Raw genomic sequence first — 18,611 nt, forward strand, 5'->3', positions numbered from 1 at the left:
GGTAGCTTTTCTAGACACATCTGGTGCCCAAGGGTGTTTAGTGGGGGTAATCTTCTGCCAGACTGTAGGTGGCAGGGGTGGTGTGGCCACAAGGTCCCAATCAGGGAGCTGGGGGACATGGATTTTGAGAGTGTCACAGAAAGCAGCTAAGTCCTCTGGGTATCTCAGCACGGCTGTTTTGCCTTGGTGTTTCGCTGTGAGACTAAAAGGGAATCCCCAGCGGTAGGGAATATTCTCATCTTGTAGAGTGCGCATTAGTGGTTGAAGAAGTCTACGTTTTTGCATGGTGATCCAGGAAAGATCCGGGCATAGCTGAATTTGAGCATTATCAAGGGTCACTCTGCAAGCGAGACGGGCCTCTCTCATAATTTCCTCCTTCAGGGGGTAGGAGCTTAGCCTGCAGATGATGTCTCAGGGTTTGGAGGAGGCTCCTTTAGGACGCGGGACGCGGTGAGCTCTGTCCATTTCAATAGATCTAGTAGGGGGTTCACTGATCAAGTTGTTGAACAGAGTCTGTAATGTAGATTGTATGTCCTCAGAGCCCTCTGTTTCCGGGACTCCCCGTACTCAGATGGTGTTCCTGCGCCCCCTGTTGTCCAGGTCCTCGACGTGTCGTTGCATGTCCCTAAGTAAGGAGCGATGATCTGCACCCTGAAGTTGGGTCCTGTGGACTGCTAATTTGGTTTCCTGCATCTCCTCCTCCGCCATTTCTACCCTGTCAGATAAGTGTTTAAGGCCTGACTGGAGAGCCTGGATCTCCGAGCGGCAGGTGGATTTCACATCCTCTATTAGCTGTCTAAAGTCATCTTTGGTAGGCATCACTTGCAGGTAGGAGTGCCACTGGGGGGTATAGGTTGAAACTGAGCAGTTCCCATCAGTTGCTGAGGGAGGGGGGGATTGGGCGGTGGTTGCTGATGTGCCCACAGGGGGATGCCGGGATCTGAGTGTGGGGATGGCTGGTCCCAAGGTTCACACCAGGCTGGGTCCTGTGCAGGCAGGGGGGCCCTCTCGGTAAGTCCCACGGGCAATGAGAGCGCTGGGGTGCATGCCATCTGTGCATAGGTGGCAGAAGAGGCAGCCTGGGGTTTGGGAAGGCAGGGGTCTCGGGATCGAGATATCCCCTGTGTCTTGGGGGATGGGGCTGCTGTAGGGACCCCACGGGCGGCCTGGGCTCCTACAGGCCCATACCTAGAGAGTGGGTGGATGCACAGGGCCTGACAAGACCAGAAAGTCCTCTGAGGCATCCGAGGGTGCGGGGAGCCTGGATCCGTCCCATGGATGCAGGGATCTGATGCTGTCCACAGCAGCCTCTGGAATGCATCCGTGCATTGGGTGTACTGCTGCTGTGGGTGACCCAAGATGGCGGCCAGCGAGCCTGCCGGTGAGGCCTCAGGGGGGAGTAGGCCGACTTGGGGGACTCACCGCTCCGGACCGTGTGGAGGCATCCCCGGTGTACAGCGCCGGCTGCTGGGAGTTCGCGGGGACCTGGTGCTGTGCGGGATCCGAGGGGGAGAGCTGCGTGGAGGCCCTCGTGCTGGAGGTGGAGGCGTCCGGCGCCATCTTGTCCATCCCACTCAGCGGCATGTCGGGCGGCGTGAAGTAGGACCGGAGGTCCGTGGAAAAGCGGGGGTTGCGATGATCCCCGGGTTTTAGTAGATCAGGTCGTCCTGGAACCACCCATATAAGTGAGGCGGAAAGTCTTTAAAGGTACCTGTAGGTTTAAGGCTGAGAGAGAGCTATGAGACTAGGCTTCCATTTATACATGTTATTACAGGCTTCACCATTGGCTGCATTCTTTTCTTCATTGGGCACTGCTGATTCTCCATGGTGAATGATACATGTATGAGAATCCTATGAAGTTATAATGGAGTGGAAAAGTCTGATGTTTTACTGCAACCCTGATCTGAAGTTGGTTTGAGGCTGAGAAGTGGTGCTGTTATTGTGGTTTATCCACTACATGCTGGTTTGTTTAAGCTATCTGGTAAGCAGATTTTAACCCCCCACGTGGTGCAGTGTGCCTTTATACATACACTGAAGTTGGTGACGGACTCATCTGATCTTCTCTCTGGAAAATGATTTCTTATTTTAAGCACTGCATGTGGACTTTTAAATAAATTAGAATCACTTGCAGAATTGAGCGATAGTGATTTGTGGGGAAATTCATCATCAAACACTGAAAGTAATGATAGCGACAATTCTGCAATTTGATTACATTATTGAATAATAATTATTATTATTATTATTATTATATTATTATTTGTTATAATTATATATAGTTATTTATTATATTATAATTTATGATTTCGTGTTTCAAATTTGATCATACCCGGGCTGTCAACTAGACTCTTGCTTGGACAGATTTAAGTGTGTTATTCCTATGAATTACAGGCATACAATATAAAACGCCAAATTTCCATGCAAAACATTGTATCTCTTTGAGCATCAAAAATCTGACATAATCATACTGCCAGGGAGGTTAAAATGAGCACTTTTGATTTTTCATGATCGTGCCCCATAGACTTTAACTGTGTTCGCGTGTTCATACAAATTATTTGCCTGTTTGCAAGTTCTGGTGCAAACCAAACCGGTGTTCGGCTCATCCCTAATGTGCATATGGCAAAGCACAGCAACAGCATGTATCCAGCATCAAAAACATGATAGTGTTTGCTCCAACAAAGAAAAAAGTTATATTCTGGAACCCCAAAGGCATCTACTTCCTTGCCATAAATTCTGCCATATGTTATTAGTTGATATTTCTTGTATTTAGAAACTTATATTTAGAAATAACCAGTGCCAATTGAAGACATTTTTAAAACACTAACAGGAAAAGAACCCTTAATGTATTTAGAAATGTAACCTCTTTTCCTCCAGTTAAAAACATTGCCCTCATGTTTTTTCTGGTGACCTTAAATTGAACAACTTTACAGCAAATGTACTATATCGTCTTTTTTGGGTTTTTACAAGAAGATTATATCCCCTTTAATCAATTCTTTTACAGGAAAATTAATTTCAGTTAAGGTAATCTTGGCTGATAGCGGAGTTCATCCATGGCCATCATAAATTTTCATGTCCTTATCTGCACTGTTTATGGTTGAACAACATAATTTTTTGTGACTAGGTGTCCAAAAATGAATTGTATATTCAAGATGAGGTGTTACTAATGCTTTGTACGGTGGCAGAGCTGCTAAATAAGCGAAGTAAGGAACTACTCCTATTTGTGCGAGAATAAATTCAGTATTGTGCAAAACAAAATATTCCTTAGTATGTGATATCAAGCTTATTACACAAAAGCAAAATAATTGGGATATTGAGTGGTCTCCACAAATAATTCATACATTTAAAATATATTTTAAAAAATTATATATGAAAATGTCCACATAAACTTCAAAGAGTGCCCACCTTAAACCAAAAATAAAAATAAGTCTTCTATTTGAAAATATAATACAAGCATTGCATAGAAGACTTCTTTTGTTTTATCTTTGGTTTATGGTGGACACTTTTTGAAGTTTATGTGGACACTTTTATATATAATTTCTTTTTTATATTTTGTTTGTTGGTGTACATTTATAAATTATTTGCTGAGACCACTTATCATATTGATCTTATATCCCTATTATATTGCTTTTGTGTAATAGGTTTGATATCACATACTAGGGAATTATTTATTTTGCACAATACTGAATTTACTTGCACAAATAGGAGCAGTACCTTACTTCACTTATTCACACATTTTTTGAGTGGGTTGTTCACTTAAAGGGGCAGCTGCTATATTATTTTCAAGGTTCAAGGTTGGTGCCATTTGTACTTTAATATTATATAATCATACTGCTACATCCCTTCTCTGGGATGAGCATTTTGTAGGGAAACAATTTGATAATTTCCTCTTCTGAATTAGCATACTTATCCATCACTTGTCACTTGAGCCCTGAATAGCCCACATTTCTGACTCACCAGTGCTTTCTGCAAGAAGCTGGAATCTGCTTATTGTACACATACCATCTTAGGTCTGCACACAGTACAAATCCAACTTATGAAAGATGACGTAATATGTGACAACAGATTTGAAATTAGGAACATTCTGTTGTGACACAGGCCACAGCAGGGGTGCAGATAGAGTCCTTGGGCTCTAGGTTATGTGACACTGAATCATCCTTGAGCTGCAGTGATACTATAATATTTTTTGATCAAATACATTTATACCACCCTAAACTAGCATAACCCACTGGTAACTGAAAGATCCATGAAAAAGAACTTTTTTGTTTCTACACATTTTAATATCTTTTCCTAACTCTTCTTTTGTGGGTATATAACTTTCCATGACTAATAAACTGTATATTTCGTGGACAAGATAGTTTGATGGGACTGCAGGGAATGTGTGGTGTCAGTTATATTAATATTCCCCTTAAAAGAGCAGTAAATGATTTTACCAACCCCAAACTCATATGTGGTATAGGAACATTATGTTATTCTTTTCTCCTTTTCATCTATAGCAGGAGTGATTGAAGATCCTTGTGTGGATGCAGGCTGTCCCAACAAGAGCTGTGAAGTAGACAATGGAGGAGAGCTTTGTGGCTGCATGGATCCACCAGTCTATGGAAATGGTAAACATTTTTAAGATAGAGATTATACAATAATACAGATTGTGCAACAGAGTTCTTGTAATGGATACAGACTGGAACATAGGTGCAAACCCTTTTTAGTCTATATTGTTTGACCATGGGCCAGCTACACTCAGTTGTAGGCCTATTGTGAAGGCAATACACAAAGAAAAAATAAAATCTAGAGCACACAAATGCCCTACACTCTCTCTCTTGCTTTAAATAACTCACATGTATCTGTATTATTATATCACATATTACATATGTAATGTTTATAAGGTGATCCCCACTAAATTAAACAATATATTGTACATATAGTTCTTAACCAGTTGCCGACCAGTCGCAGCAGTTATACTGGGATTTGATCATTCAAGTTGTCGTGATGCAAAAAGGCAACCCATTACTGCTTGTTATGCTCACATAGACTCAGAATAAAAAATATATATAGTGCACATCATACACTTGACAGTCCTTGCATGGAGAGGAGAGGCATAGCATACAGAAGGGCACTGTCTGACCGAATTCTCTGGGTCAAACTGGCTGCATCAGAGGCAAAAGTGTCAAACATTTTTGCTAATAATAAAGAGATAAAAGACAGCAAAGCCATTAAAACAGTGTATAGAGGGAAAGCAGGTCAAGGTAAAAGTTGCTATTTCTTTTTTATCCTCATGAGGGTGCACTGGGTCCAGCAAATTGAAATTGTCTAAACAACTTTGCTGGCAACTTATAGCTGAAACATAGGCCCCTCTTTTAGAAAAATTGTTATATGGGTTTTATACATTTAAATTATAAATGAAACTATATGTGGGCATTTCACACTGAGGCACTGGGGCGTCAGCGGTAAAGCGCCGCTATTTTTAGCAGTGCTTTACCGTAGTTTTAGTGGCACTTTTAACCCCGCGCTAGCAGCCGAAAAGCAGCCAAAAAGGGTTAAAAGCGCCCACAAAGTGCTGCTGCAGCGGCGCTTTGTCTGTGCTGCCCATTGATTTCAATGGGCAGGGGCGTTTTAGGAGAGGTGTATACACCGCTCCAGTGTGAAAGCCCTCGGGCTTTCACACTGGAGTGACAGGAGTGGCGCTTTACAAGCGCTTTGCAGGCGCTATTTTTAGCGATATAGCGCCTGTAAAGTGCCTCAGTGTGAAAGTTGCCTAAAAGGTATTTTATTATTTTTATTATTGTGTGTTTTAGTACAGTTAAATCAAAATAGTAAAGGCTTTTCTTGCACAGACACCTGCCTTGGCACTATGGAAACACTAAACTATGAAACTGAAGTATGCTGATAAAATATGAACATCTAGCTGTTTGCCAAAGTGTGTTGTGTACTTTGTCTTTACAGACACCCATGATATCATTGATGCAGAAGTAACATGCAAAGCTGCTCAGATGGAAGTTTCAATATCAAAATGTAAACTTTTTCAACTTGGCTTTGAGAGAGAAGGTGTTCGCATCAACGACAGGCACTGCCCCGGTATTGAGGGAGAAGACTTCATATCTTTTCAAATAAACAATACAAAAGGAAACTGTGGAAATATTGTACAGGTAAACAAATATATGAAAGTAAAAAATTGCTAAGCTCTGGTTTTAGAAGAATGAATAGAACATATCCTTAATTTTATATTTGAATTCTAGCTAGCATTTACCTCAGAAAAATACAATTGTTTAAATATTAAATGACAAGAAGCAAGAAGGCATACCTTAGGCATTATTTATTGAAGAAAATCAATGCAAATAGTTATACTCACAAACAAATGTTTTGTATTGCACTGCTTTGTTAGGTGCTTTGTTGCTATAAATAAAGAATTTGAAAAAAAAAAAATCAGTCCATCGATAGTACAATACAATCTTGCTAAGAATGCATAAGTGCTGGAAACAAAAACAATTGATATTTCAATGTAAATCTCTTTTAAAAATCAACCTTATCTTCAGATGGTTGATGCCCATTGTGAAATCTTTTCCGATACATTAACATAATCCTTCTTTTATATTGTCTTTTTAACATTATCAATGTAATGTCTTCAATATAGCTCCTGAATGTAATAATAATTTTAGAACCTGCACTTTGTAAGTAAGATTAACAGATAATTGCTCTGGGCAATATATCTTATCCTTGTTTAATTTTGTTTCATTCAAAAGAAGTAAAATTCCCCTGCTGTTTATATCCAACTAGGTGTAACAACTAGAAGCAACCATATCCTTCAGAATACTACCACAAAAATATAGCTGAAATTTAAACAGACTCTGCACTTACCCTTGGATCATGTGCTATTAGTATGTAAGCTCAGGAGCCCAGTGGTGCCTGCATATATCATTAGTTAACTTCCAATGAGTCCCAAAACTCAGTGTTCTGATATTCAACTGTTGACATTCACTAGGAAGTTGGATCTTGCCCTATACTTTGCCTTACAATTCGTCCATAAATGTTACAGAGAGCCCCACTACAATGACAAAAATGGCATCCAAGAGGTGCTGGGACTTTCATATGAGTTTAAATGAGGTAGTGAGAGGGCAAGAAACATTTGAAGACTCCACTGGCTTAGGATAGGCTGCTCACAACAGGCAAGGCTACCCTACTGTAGGTACTCCAGCAGGTTACCAGGAAAAGATGTGCATATATGGAAGGAGGCCAGACCAAAAAATAGGAATCCAAATTAATTTATCGATGTGGTGTTATAAGACAGCCAACACATTTCGGGGGTCAAAGGAACTCCCCCTTCATCAGGGCTACAATAAAACATAATATAATGTAAAATTAATTGTGCCTTATAAAATAATTATTTGACTTTATCAGTTACAATTATTTTTAAATTATATTATGTTCTATGTCTATATATGTCTTTTAACACAATATCAAAAAATTAATTTGGACTCTTATTTTTTTGGTCTGGCGCTCCTTCTATATATGCACGTCTTTTTCAGAGAGCCCCACTAGTTCATCATTAGACCATGAGACTACTAAAGGGTATTTCTAAGTGCCAGCTTTCTAACGGAATACAGTATAGTATTTACAAATTAAAGTTTTCTAGTAGTGCTCTAGTAGTGCTCATATTTGTAATTATATTGTTTGTATTACAGTCAAATGGCACTCACATTATGTACAAAAACACAGTTTGGATAGAGAGCGCAAACAACACAGGGAATATAATTACACGGGATAGAACTATCAATGTGGAGTTCTCATGTGCATATGAATTAGACATCAAAATTTCTCTGGATTCTGTCATAAGACCGATGCTTAGGTAAGAAGCTATACTCAAAGTTATACCTTAAAAAAGATCACTGTGATATTTTTGTTGTGTACAGATGATTGTTCTTATGGTATTCCTCCTGAATACTTAAGTATTGAGCTAAACTTCTTTATAAACATTTTTTATCCATTTATGTGTATTATTTATGAAGAGGAAAAGTGAAACGTGAATTTCATTTATATATAAAATAGTGATTTCAGTTTTAAAGAATTTATATTCCAGATGTTTATGGGCTTAATTTTCATTGTAAAATATGTTTTATTCTATATAAAGATTAGTATACAGTATATTATAGTGGTATAATATCAAAAATGTATAGTCAAAAAATGTGTCCTCTAGTGATGAAAATTACTGTCTGAACTGGTGAAAAAAGTTGAATCACAAGGATTTAAAATGTTACATGGTCATCTCTACTCTGCTACCAAACTGGAACTTTAGGAATGTGGACTGATATCTCTGTGGCAATGTGGTTTCTCCATGATAAGTTAATAGTGATTGTGCATCCTCCTGCCATGTTGATAACCTCTTACACTGGTACAGCCACTTTGAGAGGGGTTGCATAACAGGTGCCACTTATAAAGCACTGGTGTCAACATCTATTACATAAGGCTTTTGGCACCCATGGAGCCAAGAAACATGTAGCACCATAAGAAGTTGTTTATATGCAATAAACCCTTATCTCCCTACATCTGCATCCTTTGGACCCAACAGGTCATGTTTTTCATGTTTTTTAACCACTTAAGGACCGCCGCACGACTATGTACGTCTAAACTTTGAACGGGGATATCGTTGTTATGGCAGCAGCTAGCTGCCATAACCCCGGTATCCCCGTTTTTGTGCGGCGGCCGGCTTTCAGATATAAGTGGTCCCTGTGGCGAATTCGGCACGAGATCACTTTTATCGGTGGCGGGAGAGGGCCCCCCCTCCCGCCGCAATCCGGTGCCCTCCACCGGAGGTGATCGCGTCCTTCCCCGTGGTGTGTCTGGAGACCAGTGAGGCTAAGATGGCGCCCACTCGTCTCCATGACACTGCTGGGCGGAAGCGACGTCAATACGTCACTTCCGTCCACACCTCTTAAAGGCATATTTTTTCAAATGTCATTTTTCTAAATGACTTTTTTTTTTATTGCATTTTAGTGTAAATATGAGATCTGAGGTCTTTTTTACCCCAGATCTCATATTTAAGAGGTCCTGCCATGCTTTTTTCTATTAGAAGGGATGTTTACATTCCTTCTAATAGGAATAAAAGTGACACCATTTTTTTTAAAACAGTGTAAAAATAAATAAAATATTGTAAAATAAATAATAAAAAAAAAAAAAAAAAATTAAAACCCCCCCGTCCCGACGAGCTCACGCGCAGAAGCGAACGCAAACGCGAGTAGCGCCCGTGTATGAAAACGGTGGTCAAACCACACATGTGAGGTATCGCAGCGACCGGTAGAGCGAGAGCAATAATTTTAGCCCTAGACCTCCTCTGTACCGCAAAATATGTAACCTGTAGAATTTTTTAAACGTCACCTATGGAGATTTTTGAGGGTAAAAGTTTGACGCCATTCCACGAGCGGGCGCAATTTTCAAGCATGACATGTTGGGTATCAATTTACTCGGCGTAACATTATATTTCACAATATAAAAAAAAATGGGCTAACTTTACTGGTGTCTTATTTTTTTATTCAAAAAAGTGAATTTTTTCCAAAAAAAGTGCGCTTTTAAGACCGCTGCGCAAATATGGTGCAAAAAAAAGTATTGCAATGACCGCCATTTTATTCTCTAGGGTGTTAGAAGAAAAACCATATATAATGTTTGGGGGTTCTAAGTAATTTTCTAGCAGAAAAACCTGTTTTAAACATGTAAACACCTAAAAACCAAAACGAGGCTGGTCCTTAAGTGGTTAAGCAACTGTAGTAATTACTAAGGAACACCTGAAAACATTACCTGCTGGGGTACTTCTAGTCTGGACCTAGGAAACACAAATGTATAACATGTGGAACCAATAGAAGACTTGGACAATTGGGTTAAAACCCTGGCCCTCCTTCACTACAGTTTTCATACCTGAATTTGACTCCTTCTACATTAAGGAAACAGTCCAGATACATTTATTTAAAGCTGAGGTCTGGGCTAAATGAATATTATCTAAATACAAGGGACATGTGTAATTTAGGAGATAACACCGAAAAAGATAATCTATAAATGTTGTTTTAAACCATTGCTGTTTCATCTATTTATTTGTTCTCTGCATATTTACAGTGTAATCAATCTAACAGTTCCAACTCAAGAGGGGAGTTTCACCACCAAGATGGCGCTTTACAAAAATGCATCATATAAGCATCCATATCGTCAAGGAGAAGTAGTGCTTACCACTCGAGATGTACTGTTTGTTGGTGTCTTTGTAGTTGGAGCTGACTCTACTCACCTGATTTTAATACTGAATAAATGCTATGCTACCCCATCAAGAGACAGCAATGACAAATTGCGTTACTTCATTATTGAAGGAGGGTTAGTGTTATGTTAAACTCTGGCACAAATATAAAGATAAATATATCTGAAAAGTAATAGAAACCTTTGGTAAAATAATGTTAACCTTACTTGGGATATTCAGGAATTCAGATCAAATTTATACCTTTGTTTCTTTTGGGAATTCTTTCTTGAAAATAGCTTTAGACATGTTGGTTAGAATAGGTTTATGGGTAAAATCCAAATTCTGGTAAGAATTTTTATGCAGAAAGTTGTGGAGTGTTTTTCATGTTCTTCTGAAGAAAGGAGGGACATGCTTACTTGCTTTTAAAATTCAAATATGCTTTTACATATGATTATTTTGAGGAAAATGCTGATTACCTGACTTTTATAGAATATAATTTCATAAAACATACCATACCTGACTTTTATAAAACATATCACATCTGTTGAGAACTGCGCAAATGTTGCTCATGACATTGATACACCTCCTGTCAAATGTGCCCTGATCTCTTAATGTGAGGAAAGGCCAGAAGATGTGTTCACCATCTGAAGTACCTTGACAATTCAACCCAAGATAATTCTGAAAGAAGCTGGGGCACCCTTCTTTGGACCCTTAGAGAAGAGCCTGTCTGGCTTCCCAAGTTATCTGCTCTCTAAAGGTATTCCAAAATCAGAGGCTCTAAGTCAAGTTTTGCCAGGTGAAACAAGTCTGGCAGAGGGGACTACAATGGAAAAAATGGCAGCATTGTCTCCAACTGAAGTAAAATACCAAAATTACCTTTTTGAAGATAAACTGTACAGGGTATGACTTTATCAGAAATAGCTGGCAGTACAGTTCCTCACTTGATAACATCTCTATTTCCTAAACTATGCGTTTGCAACTGCCGCAAAGAAAAGTGTCAGCAAAGATACATGCCAATGAGAACAGGAGGAGGCTGGGAAGAATGTAAGAGAAGCTAGGACCTTTAGAACCAAGAGCAGGTCCCATTGAAGGAAGATTGAATTAAAAGGAGGTCTTATCTTCATTGTGGCTCTGAGGAATTTAATTGCATTGATCCATTCATTGAGTCCCCATAATTGCCTACAAGGCAGACACTTAAACCTACAAGTCACTTGTCTGGAGTCAACTGAATAAAATACAAGGACAACATTGACTGATGTTCAACATTGATTTTGCTCCATCAAAGTAGTGTCCCGTCAAATGTTCCAAAAAAAAAAAGAAGATCCTTCAAAGTTGATCCCAGTTCCACCCTTCCTTTTTCGTTGTGTCAGTAAATTTATTCTAGGCCCTAGGGAACATAGATCTTCTGGTTGGCTTCGTAGATTACTGGTGTATAATTCCCCCTTTCAATCTTCAGACCATCATGCCTAGCCTGCTCACATTCAGGTGAAGAATGTTGTCCTGACACAGAGATCCCTCTTTTGCAGAGCAAAGGAATATGGGCACAGGTTCATGTTTCATACAAGAGAGGAAATCATGGTCTCCTTGGACAGAATGGGATGATGACAATTAACCAGCCCCCCCCTCCTGCTGAATCTTTAGCAAGAATCTCAGGATCAGCTTAGTAGGATACAGGTGCACAAATTTTAAGGGCCACCAACTGGAGAGAGCATCCTGGTCTCTGGCTTGTGAACAGTAATGACGAGTAAACAAACCTGTTATGGGAAAATTCTTTCAGGAGGGCTTACCGCTAACAAAGAATCTTCCACCTAGGAGAGCTTGAACATAGTCAAGAGTGTAGGGAAATAGGATGAAAGAGTTATCTGAACTTTTACCTAGTCTGAGTGTTGTCCAGAACAATGTCAGAGAAAAAAACACTAGGGTTAGAGTCAGGGAAAACTGGCTCAAATCTGAGGATTGTTCTGATGCTCTAAAGGGCAGAGTTGACCCACAAATTTACTTACATGAGATGAGCGAGAAAATGCATTAGTGAAACACATATACTGTACGTTTACAGTTTTACCTGGAATACTGCAGGCATATTGCACACTTATTTCAGGTTTCAGCACCAAACATTCTGTCCCATCCTTCCACATCTAACCTTCTCATTTGACATTAAATTAGCACCATCACCTCTTTCCAGTTGGCAGAGAGCTGGCTCGGTAGTCAGTAATGTAATCGTAAAACAGAACGTTGCAGAGTGATCATCCTGGCTGGCAGATGCAGGGCTGGGATTCATCACTGGAAATTGTAGGTGCACACCCTTTAGTGTCCAAACAACACTTGTCTGCTAGGATCATCTCTTTTTCACAGATCACTTTTCTAATGGTCCTACCCTGGTTTAGAACATTGTGATGAAGTGTAAATAAGCTTATATGAGATTACTTTGTTTTCACCAACAACAAGAACAAAATTGTGGCTCACCAATAGTCTCACCAATAGTCTCTGATACTTATAGTCTCTACCGCCTATAGGAACAAGCTTACTATATTTGTAAACATAGCCTTGGGCAGAGGTGTGTGTGTGTGTGTGTGTGTGTGTGTGTGTGTTGCAAGCAATAATAGTTGGCCAAAATTACACATACAAAGACATTACGTAAAGATTAAGAAACAAACATTGCATTTCAAAGCATTGATATGGTGCAGGTAATTATTAGCCCGGAGTTCCATTTTAGTAGAAATACACCATAGCAGAAGGGAATGGCAGTTCATGTATCTTAAACTAAAATTATTTCCTACCTTAAAATTTTGTAAAATGAACACAAAAACATATTTACCTTTTGAATATGAACTTCTAAATACAGGGTTTATTATTTTTTTTGGTGCTCAATGGAGCAATATTTAACTGATGAGAAATGTAATGAAAATGTTTTGAACATGCCATCATGATGTTTTCCCTTTAAAACTTTCCTTTTTATTTAACCAGATGTCCAAACATAAAAGACAACACCATTGGGATAGAGGAGAATGGAATTTCTCTTACTTGTCGTTTTCATGTCACAGTGTTTAAATTCATAGGAGATTATGATGAAGTTCATCTCCACTGTGCCGTATCTTTGTGTGACTCTGAAAAATACTCATGTAAAATTGTAAGTGTAGAATGGCTTTAGCAATATGTTTATTGATGATTAATTGATTGTGAGCTTATATCCTGTATTCTTTTTGATACTCAATATACTGTACTTACAATAAGCTGATGCATTGTTCATTTTACTGTATGTTTTTATCTCAATACATACTTTATACTATACATATTAAAATATATGTAAACCCTTACCTGTTAAAACAACCCATTCAGTTTAAAATTGAAATGCAAGGCAAAACATTTGTTTATATTCATAAAACATATAATAAATACATTTTGTTTCTTTTTTGGAGGACAAGAGGACAGTGCTGTGGAGGACATTGGAGAACAGGCAGAATGTGTTCCCAGCACAGTCAAAAAACTGACCACGCTCCAAGGGATGGGTTCTCATGCCTTGCATGGTCAGTTTGCAATAGAAAAGCAGAGAGACTGACTAGATCACCAGGTATTTCACACAAAGGAAGCATTGCAAACGGAACAGGATAGTTTTTAACATAAGTACACGGTACAACATACACATATCAGGGATATGAAATGTTGAGATAACAAACACTATATTTACTGTGGCAAACTGTAGATGATTCATGACATGTGAAAGCCTCAAACTAGAAAAATAGTAAAACCAACTTCGCTACTCACAATTTCTGCTTCTCACATTAACAAGTATGTCTAGCCAAAGCTTTATTGCTTTTTTGTAAAGCTTTGTATTGAGGGGGATCGACTTTGAACTTCTGTCATGTTTTACTTTTCCAAACTGGAAGTATGTGAAAATCTGCAACAGGGACAGCAATAAAAAAAAACAACAACTGCTACGGCTCTAATCCATCTCTATCTATCCAAAACTATTTGCAGAATGGTACTAGAGACCACTATTACCAGTGAAAGATTTTCATCTTTCATGTTCTAGCCATGGTGTACCTTTATGAACTATGTTCACAAAAACTGCAGGCCTATTGACACACATGACTGTGGGCCCTAATGATATCACAAACACTAATGAACAGAATACTTAAAGTGGTTCGAAAGTCAGAAGTGGTCCTAAAGTCACCTTCTGTGTGCAGCAGCCCCCCAATACTTACCTGAGCCCATCTCGATCCAGTGATGTTGCACAAGAGTCTCGGCTGCCCAAGATTCCTACTCATTGACCGAGACAGCAGTGGGGCACCCTTGGCTCCCGCTGCCATCAATCAAAGTCAGTGAGCCAATGAGTAGAGAGAGGGAGTGGGACCGAACCGCGACTTTGTGTCTTAATGGACACACCGTGCAGTGTCTCTACTCCGGTGCCCACATAGCAAGCTGCTTGCTGTGGGGGCACTCGGCAGGAGGGAGGGTATAGGAGCGGACCCAACAAGAGAAGGATCTGGGCTGCTCTGTGTAAAACCACTGCACAGAGCAGGTAAGTATAACATGTTTGTTATTTTTAAATGAAAAAAAATGAGACTTTAGTATCACTTTAGCTTTCCAAACAGATAAGAATATTGATTAAGACCTATTCCCTCTAGGTGCTCGACAGAATTTGTCCATCCTCCAACCATTTGCTACTTGGGATCCATAGAAAAAAACCCTTTACTCACTCATTTTACTTACTTTTCAAAATAATATCACAACTTTTCCTTGGAAGTCATCCATTTGTATAAATTGTTACTGATTTGCACTCTTTAAAGTTTTCAAAAGGCTTTATTTAGAGGCCAACCAAAGTTCCAAGACATGCAGTTGAGCTTTACCCCAGAAGTATAGGTGTAAAAAAACAAAGAATAGGAAATATAGTTATATCTGTAAAGCAACACCCTAAACTTTACACAGAATAAAGTCATTATCAGGAAGATGCATAAAAAGCTAGGTATAGTATCAGCTAATTAATTTGAGAAAAAAACAGAAGGTGAAATAATTAACATTTTTTTGTATTTTTATTTACTTCTTTACTATGTTTATTTGACAGAATTGTCCTCAGAATTCCAGAATTTCCAATGATCACGGACAGGATTCAAAAGAGCAAATTATTTCTGTTGGTCCAATAAGGAGGAAACGTCAGTATTTACTATACTTTTAATCATAATAATTCTGTTTTTCCCTTACAGATGTACAATTTTTTTTTTTACCCAAGGTACCAATAAGGAACTTTTAACAGGATCAGGAAAATGTCTTTCTGTAAGAGTAAACTGTGGATAGAAGTTCAATACTTTAAGTTTAACATAGAACAGAGTAAAACAGATACTTAAAGTGTATGTATAGCCAATCCATTTTTTTAGCTTTGGTTAGATCAGGAAAGGTTTTGAAGCTTTGGCCTGTTTCACGCGGGCTTCAGCCTGTATAAAAGCAGCGTGAACAGCAAGCTTTGACAAAACATTTACAGAACTTTCAGCAAGCTATGTTTAAGCTTTTAACCACTTCCGGACCTCTGCACGCCGATATATTTCCTCACTTTGAGGACGGATATCATTGTTATGACAGCAGCTAGCTGCCATAACCCCGGTATCGCCATGTTCGGCCGGCAGTCCGGTACAAGATAAAAGTGGTCTCTGCAGCGGATTCACCGTGAGATCACTTTTAGCGGCGGCTGGAGAGGGGCCCACCCCTCCTGTCGCGATCCGGTGCTCTCCGCTTACTGGAGCTATCGGCAGCGGCGGAGGCAATCGGATCCTTCCCGTGGCTGTGCATGGAGATGAGTGAGGGTAAGATAGCCCCCACCCGTCTCCATGACCCTGCAGGGCAGAAGCAACATCAAAATGTCACTTCCACCCATAGCTCTTAAAGGGCCTTTTTTTTTCCATTTTTTAAAAAGACAATTTTTTTTTTTATAAATTGCATTTTAGTGTAAATATGAGATCTTTTTGACCACAGATCTCATATGTAGCCTCCCTGGCGGTATTCCCGAGTCTGGCTCGGGGTGAGACTTCAGTACCAAAAGCGGTAACCTCGAGCCAGACTCGGGATCGCATCGCAGGGTCCATGTAGAGGTTACTTACCTTGTCCCCTGGATCCTGCGATATCTCCCCGCTGTGATCTGCGAGCCGCCGTGTCTCGCTCGATTCACATTGCTGAGCTCCGTTCCCTTTGAGCGCTGCAATGCACGGGGACAGAGTTCGGCGCCAAATTCAAAAAGTAAAAAACACAGTATAGATACAGTACACTGTAATCTTACAGATTACAGTACTGTATCAAACAATTACACATCCCCTTTGTCCCTAGTGGTTTGTCCAGTGTCATGCATGCAGTTTTATATTATAAATACTATTCTTTCTGCCAGGAAACTGGAGATTGTCCATAGCAACCAAAAAATGTCCGCTTACGTCAAAAGTGGTTTTAGACCAGCTAGAAAACAGCGATAATAAATTAGAATCACTTGCAGAATTGAGCGATAGTGATTTGTGGGGAAATTCGTCATCAAACACTAAAAGTAATGACAGCGACAATTCTGCAACTGAGCAAATTTCAGTGTTTTTTATTTGATTACATTATTGAATAATTTTTATTATTATTATATTATTATTTGTTATAATTATTTATAGTTATTTTTTATATTATAATTTATGATTTTGTGTTTCAAACTTTATCATATCCGGGATGTCTACTAGACTCTTGTTTGGACAGATTTAAGTGAGTTATTTCTAAGAATTACAGGCCTACAATATAAAACGCCAAATTTCCATGCAAAATAATGGTACTGCTTTCAGCACCTAAAATCTGAAATAATCATACCGCCAGGGAGGTTAAGCGGTCCTGCCATGCTTTTTTCTATTACAAGCTATGTTTACACATAAAAAATAAAAGGTAAAATAAATTTTTAAAAAAATGTAAACGCGACCTGTCAAGCTCGCGCGCAGAAGCGAACGCATACGTGAGTAGCGCCCGCATATGAAAACGGGGTTCAAACCACACATGTGAGGTATCGCCGCAATCGGTAGAGCGAGAGCAATAATTCTAGCCCTAGACCTCCTCTGTAATGCAAAACATGCAACCTGTAGAATTTTTTAATTGTCGCTTATGGAGATTTTTAAGGGTAAAAGTTTGTCGCCATTCCACGAGCGGATGTAATTTTGAAGCGTGAAATGTTGGGTATCAATTTACTCGGCATAACATTATCTTTCACAATATAAATACAAAAATTGGGCTAACTTTACTGTTGTCTTATTTTTTAATTCAAAAAAGTGTATTTTTTTTTTAAAAAAGTGCGCTTGTAAGACCGCTGCGCAAATACGGCGTGACAGAAAGTATTGCAACGACCGCCATTTTATTCTCTAGGGTGTTAGAAAAAAATGTATAATGTTTGGGGGTTCTAAGTAATTCTCTAGCAAAAAAACTGTTTTTAACTTGTAAACAACACATCCAAAAAAGAGGCCCGGTCCTTAAGTGGTTAAAAGTACCATTCAACTCCAGTTTCTAAATGTTGAACACAAATCCTAATAGGAGTGTTGATTGGCTCTTTACGCAAGCTACTAGCAGACTTTAGCAGACTTTGAACAAGTTCAAGAAGTCCTGAAGCCTACTAGCAGCTTGTTCAAAGTGGCAATCAACACTCCCATTAGGATCTGTGTTCAAAATTTACATATGGGAGCTGAATGGTTATTTAAATGCTTCAACAAGGCTTGCTGACAGCTCTGCAAATGAAAACCATGTGAAACAGGTCTGTGACATGTATTTATTGCTTGAAAGATGTAGGTCTAAGGTGCTGGATCTTGGGCCATTACAGTTCTTCTCTTGTACACTACATGGGCACGGGGAGCACCCCTGGGAGACATCCAAAATGTATTAACTCTTATAAAGATATTATCAACGCTACATTCAATGTGTTTTCTACTGCCTACCTTCATCAGGGCTTAAAATGCTTTGTAGAACTGAGTGACAAGACTAAGCAAATAAAAGGTACTTGAAATAGGTTATGCGGTTATGCATATAGAGTTGATTTACTTAGTAAAGTTACATGAGATACAGTGCTCATCTTAGTAAATAAGTTAAAGCTATGTTCACCATGAACACTCAATACTGGGATACTGGACATTAAAAAAAAAGGATTTTTGCTGGCATTCGATTGGATGAGAGAAATTAACACAGTTTCATCTCATTCACTAAGCTGATTGTAAAGTAAACATACACTTTAATAGAGAACACTTTCTATTTCTTTAGCAAATCAACACCTCAGAATTTGACGTGAGATATCACACCCTTCTCACAATTCCACTATTCTAATAAAGAAATAAGACATGTTTCATACATTTACAGTTGCCTACAACATACAGGGTACAACAAAACATGCAGATTAATTCAATGGTTTGCACTATTCACTGAA

General features: G+C 39.1%; 1 protein-coding gene across 1 annotated transcript in view; it reads left to right on the top strand.

Moving 5' to 3' along the window:
- The window catches only part of TECTA (tectorin alpha), a 193,555-nt gene that overhangs the window by 143,831 nt on the left and 31,113 nt on the right, over positions 1-18,611 (top strand). Inside the window, exons 16-21 of the mRNA XM_073601118.1 lie at positions 4,491-4,601; positions 5,935-6,137; positions 7,671-7,834; positions 10,090-10,338; positions 13,166-13,328; positions 15,264-15,351. Coding sequence (XP_073457219.1) covers positions 4,491-4,601; positions 5,935-6,137; positions 7,671-7,834; positions 10,090-10,338; positions 13,166-13,328; positions 15,264-15,351 — 978 coding nt within the window. The remainder of the gene's footprint in view (positions 1-4,490; positions 4,602-5,934; positions 6,138-7,670; positions 7,835-10,089; positions 10,339-13,165; positions 13,329-15,263; positions 15,352-18,611) is intronic.

Source organism: Aquarana catesbeiana, linkage group LG10 (assembly GCF_042186555.1).
Source record: "Aquarana catesbeiana isolate 2022-GZ linkage group LG10, ASM4218655v1, whole genome shotgun sequence".
NCBI lineage: Eukaryota > Metazoa > Chordata > Amphibia > Anura > Ranidae > Aquarana > Aquarana catesbeiana.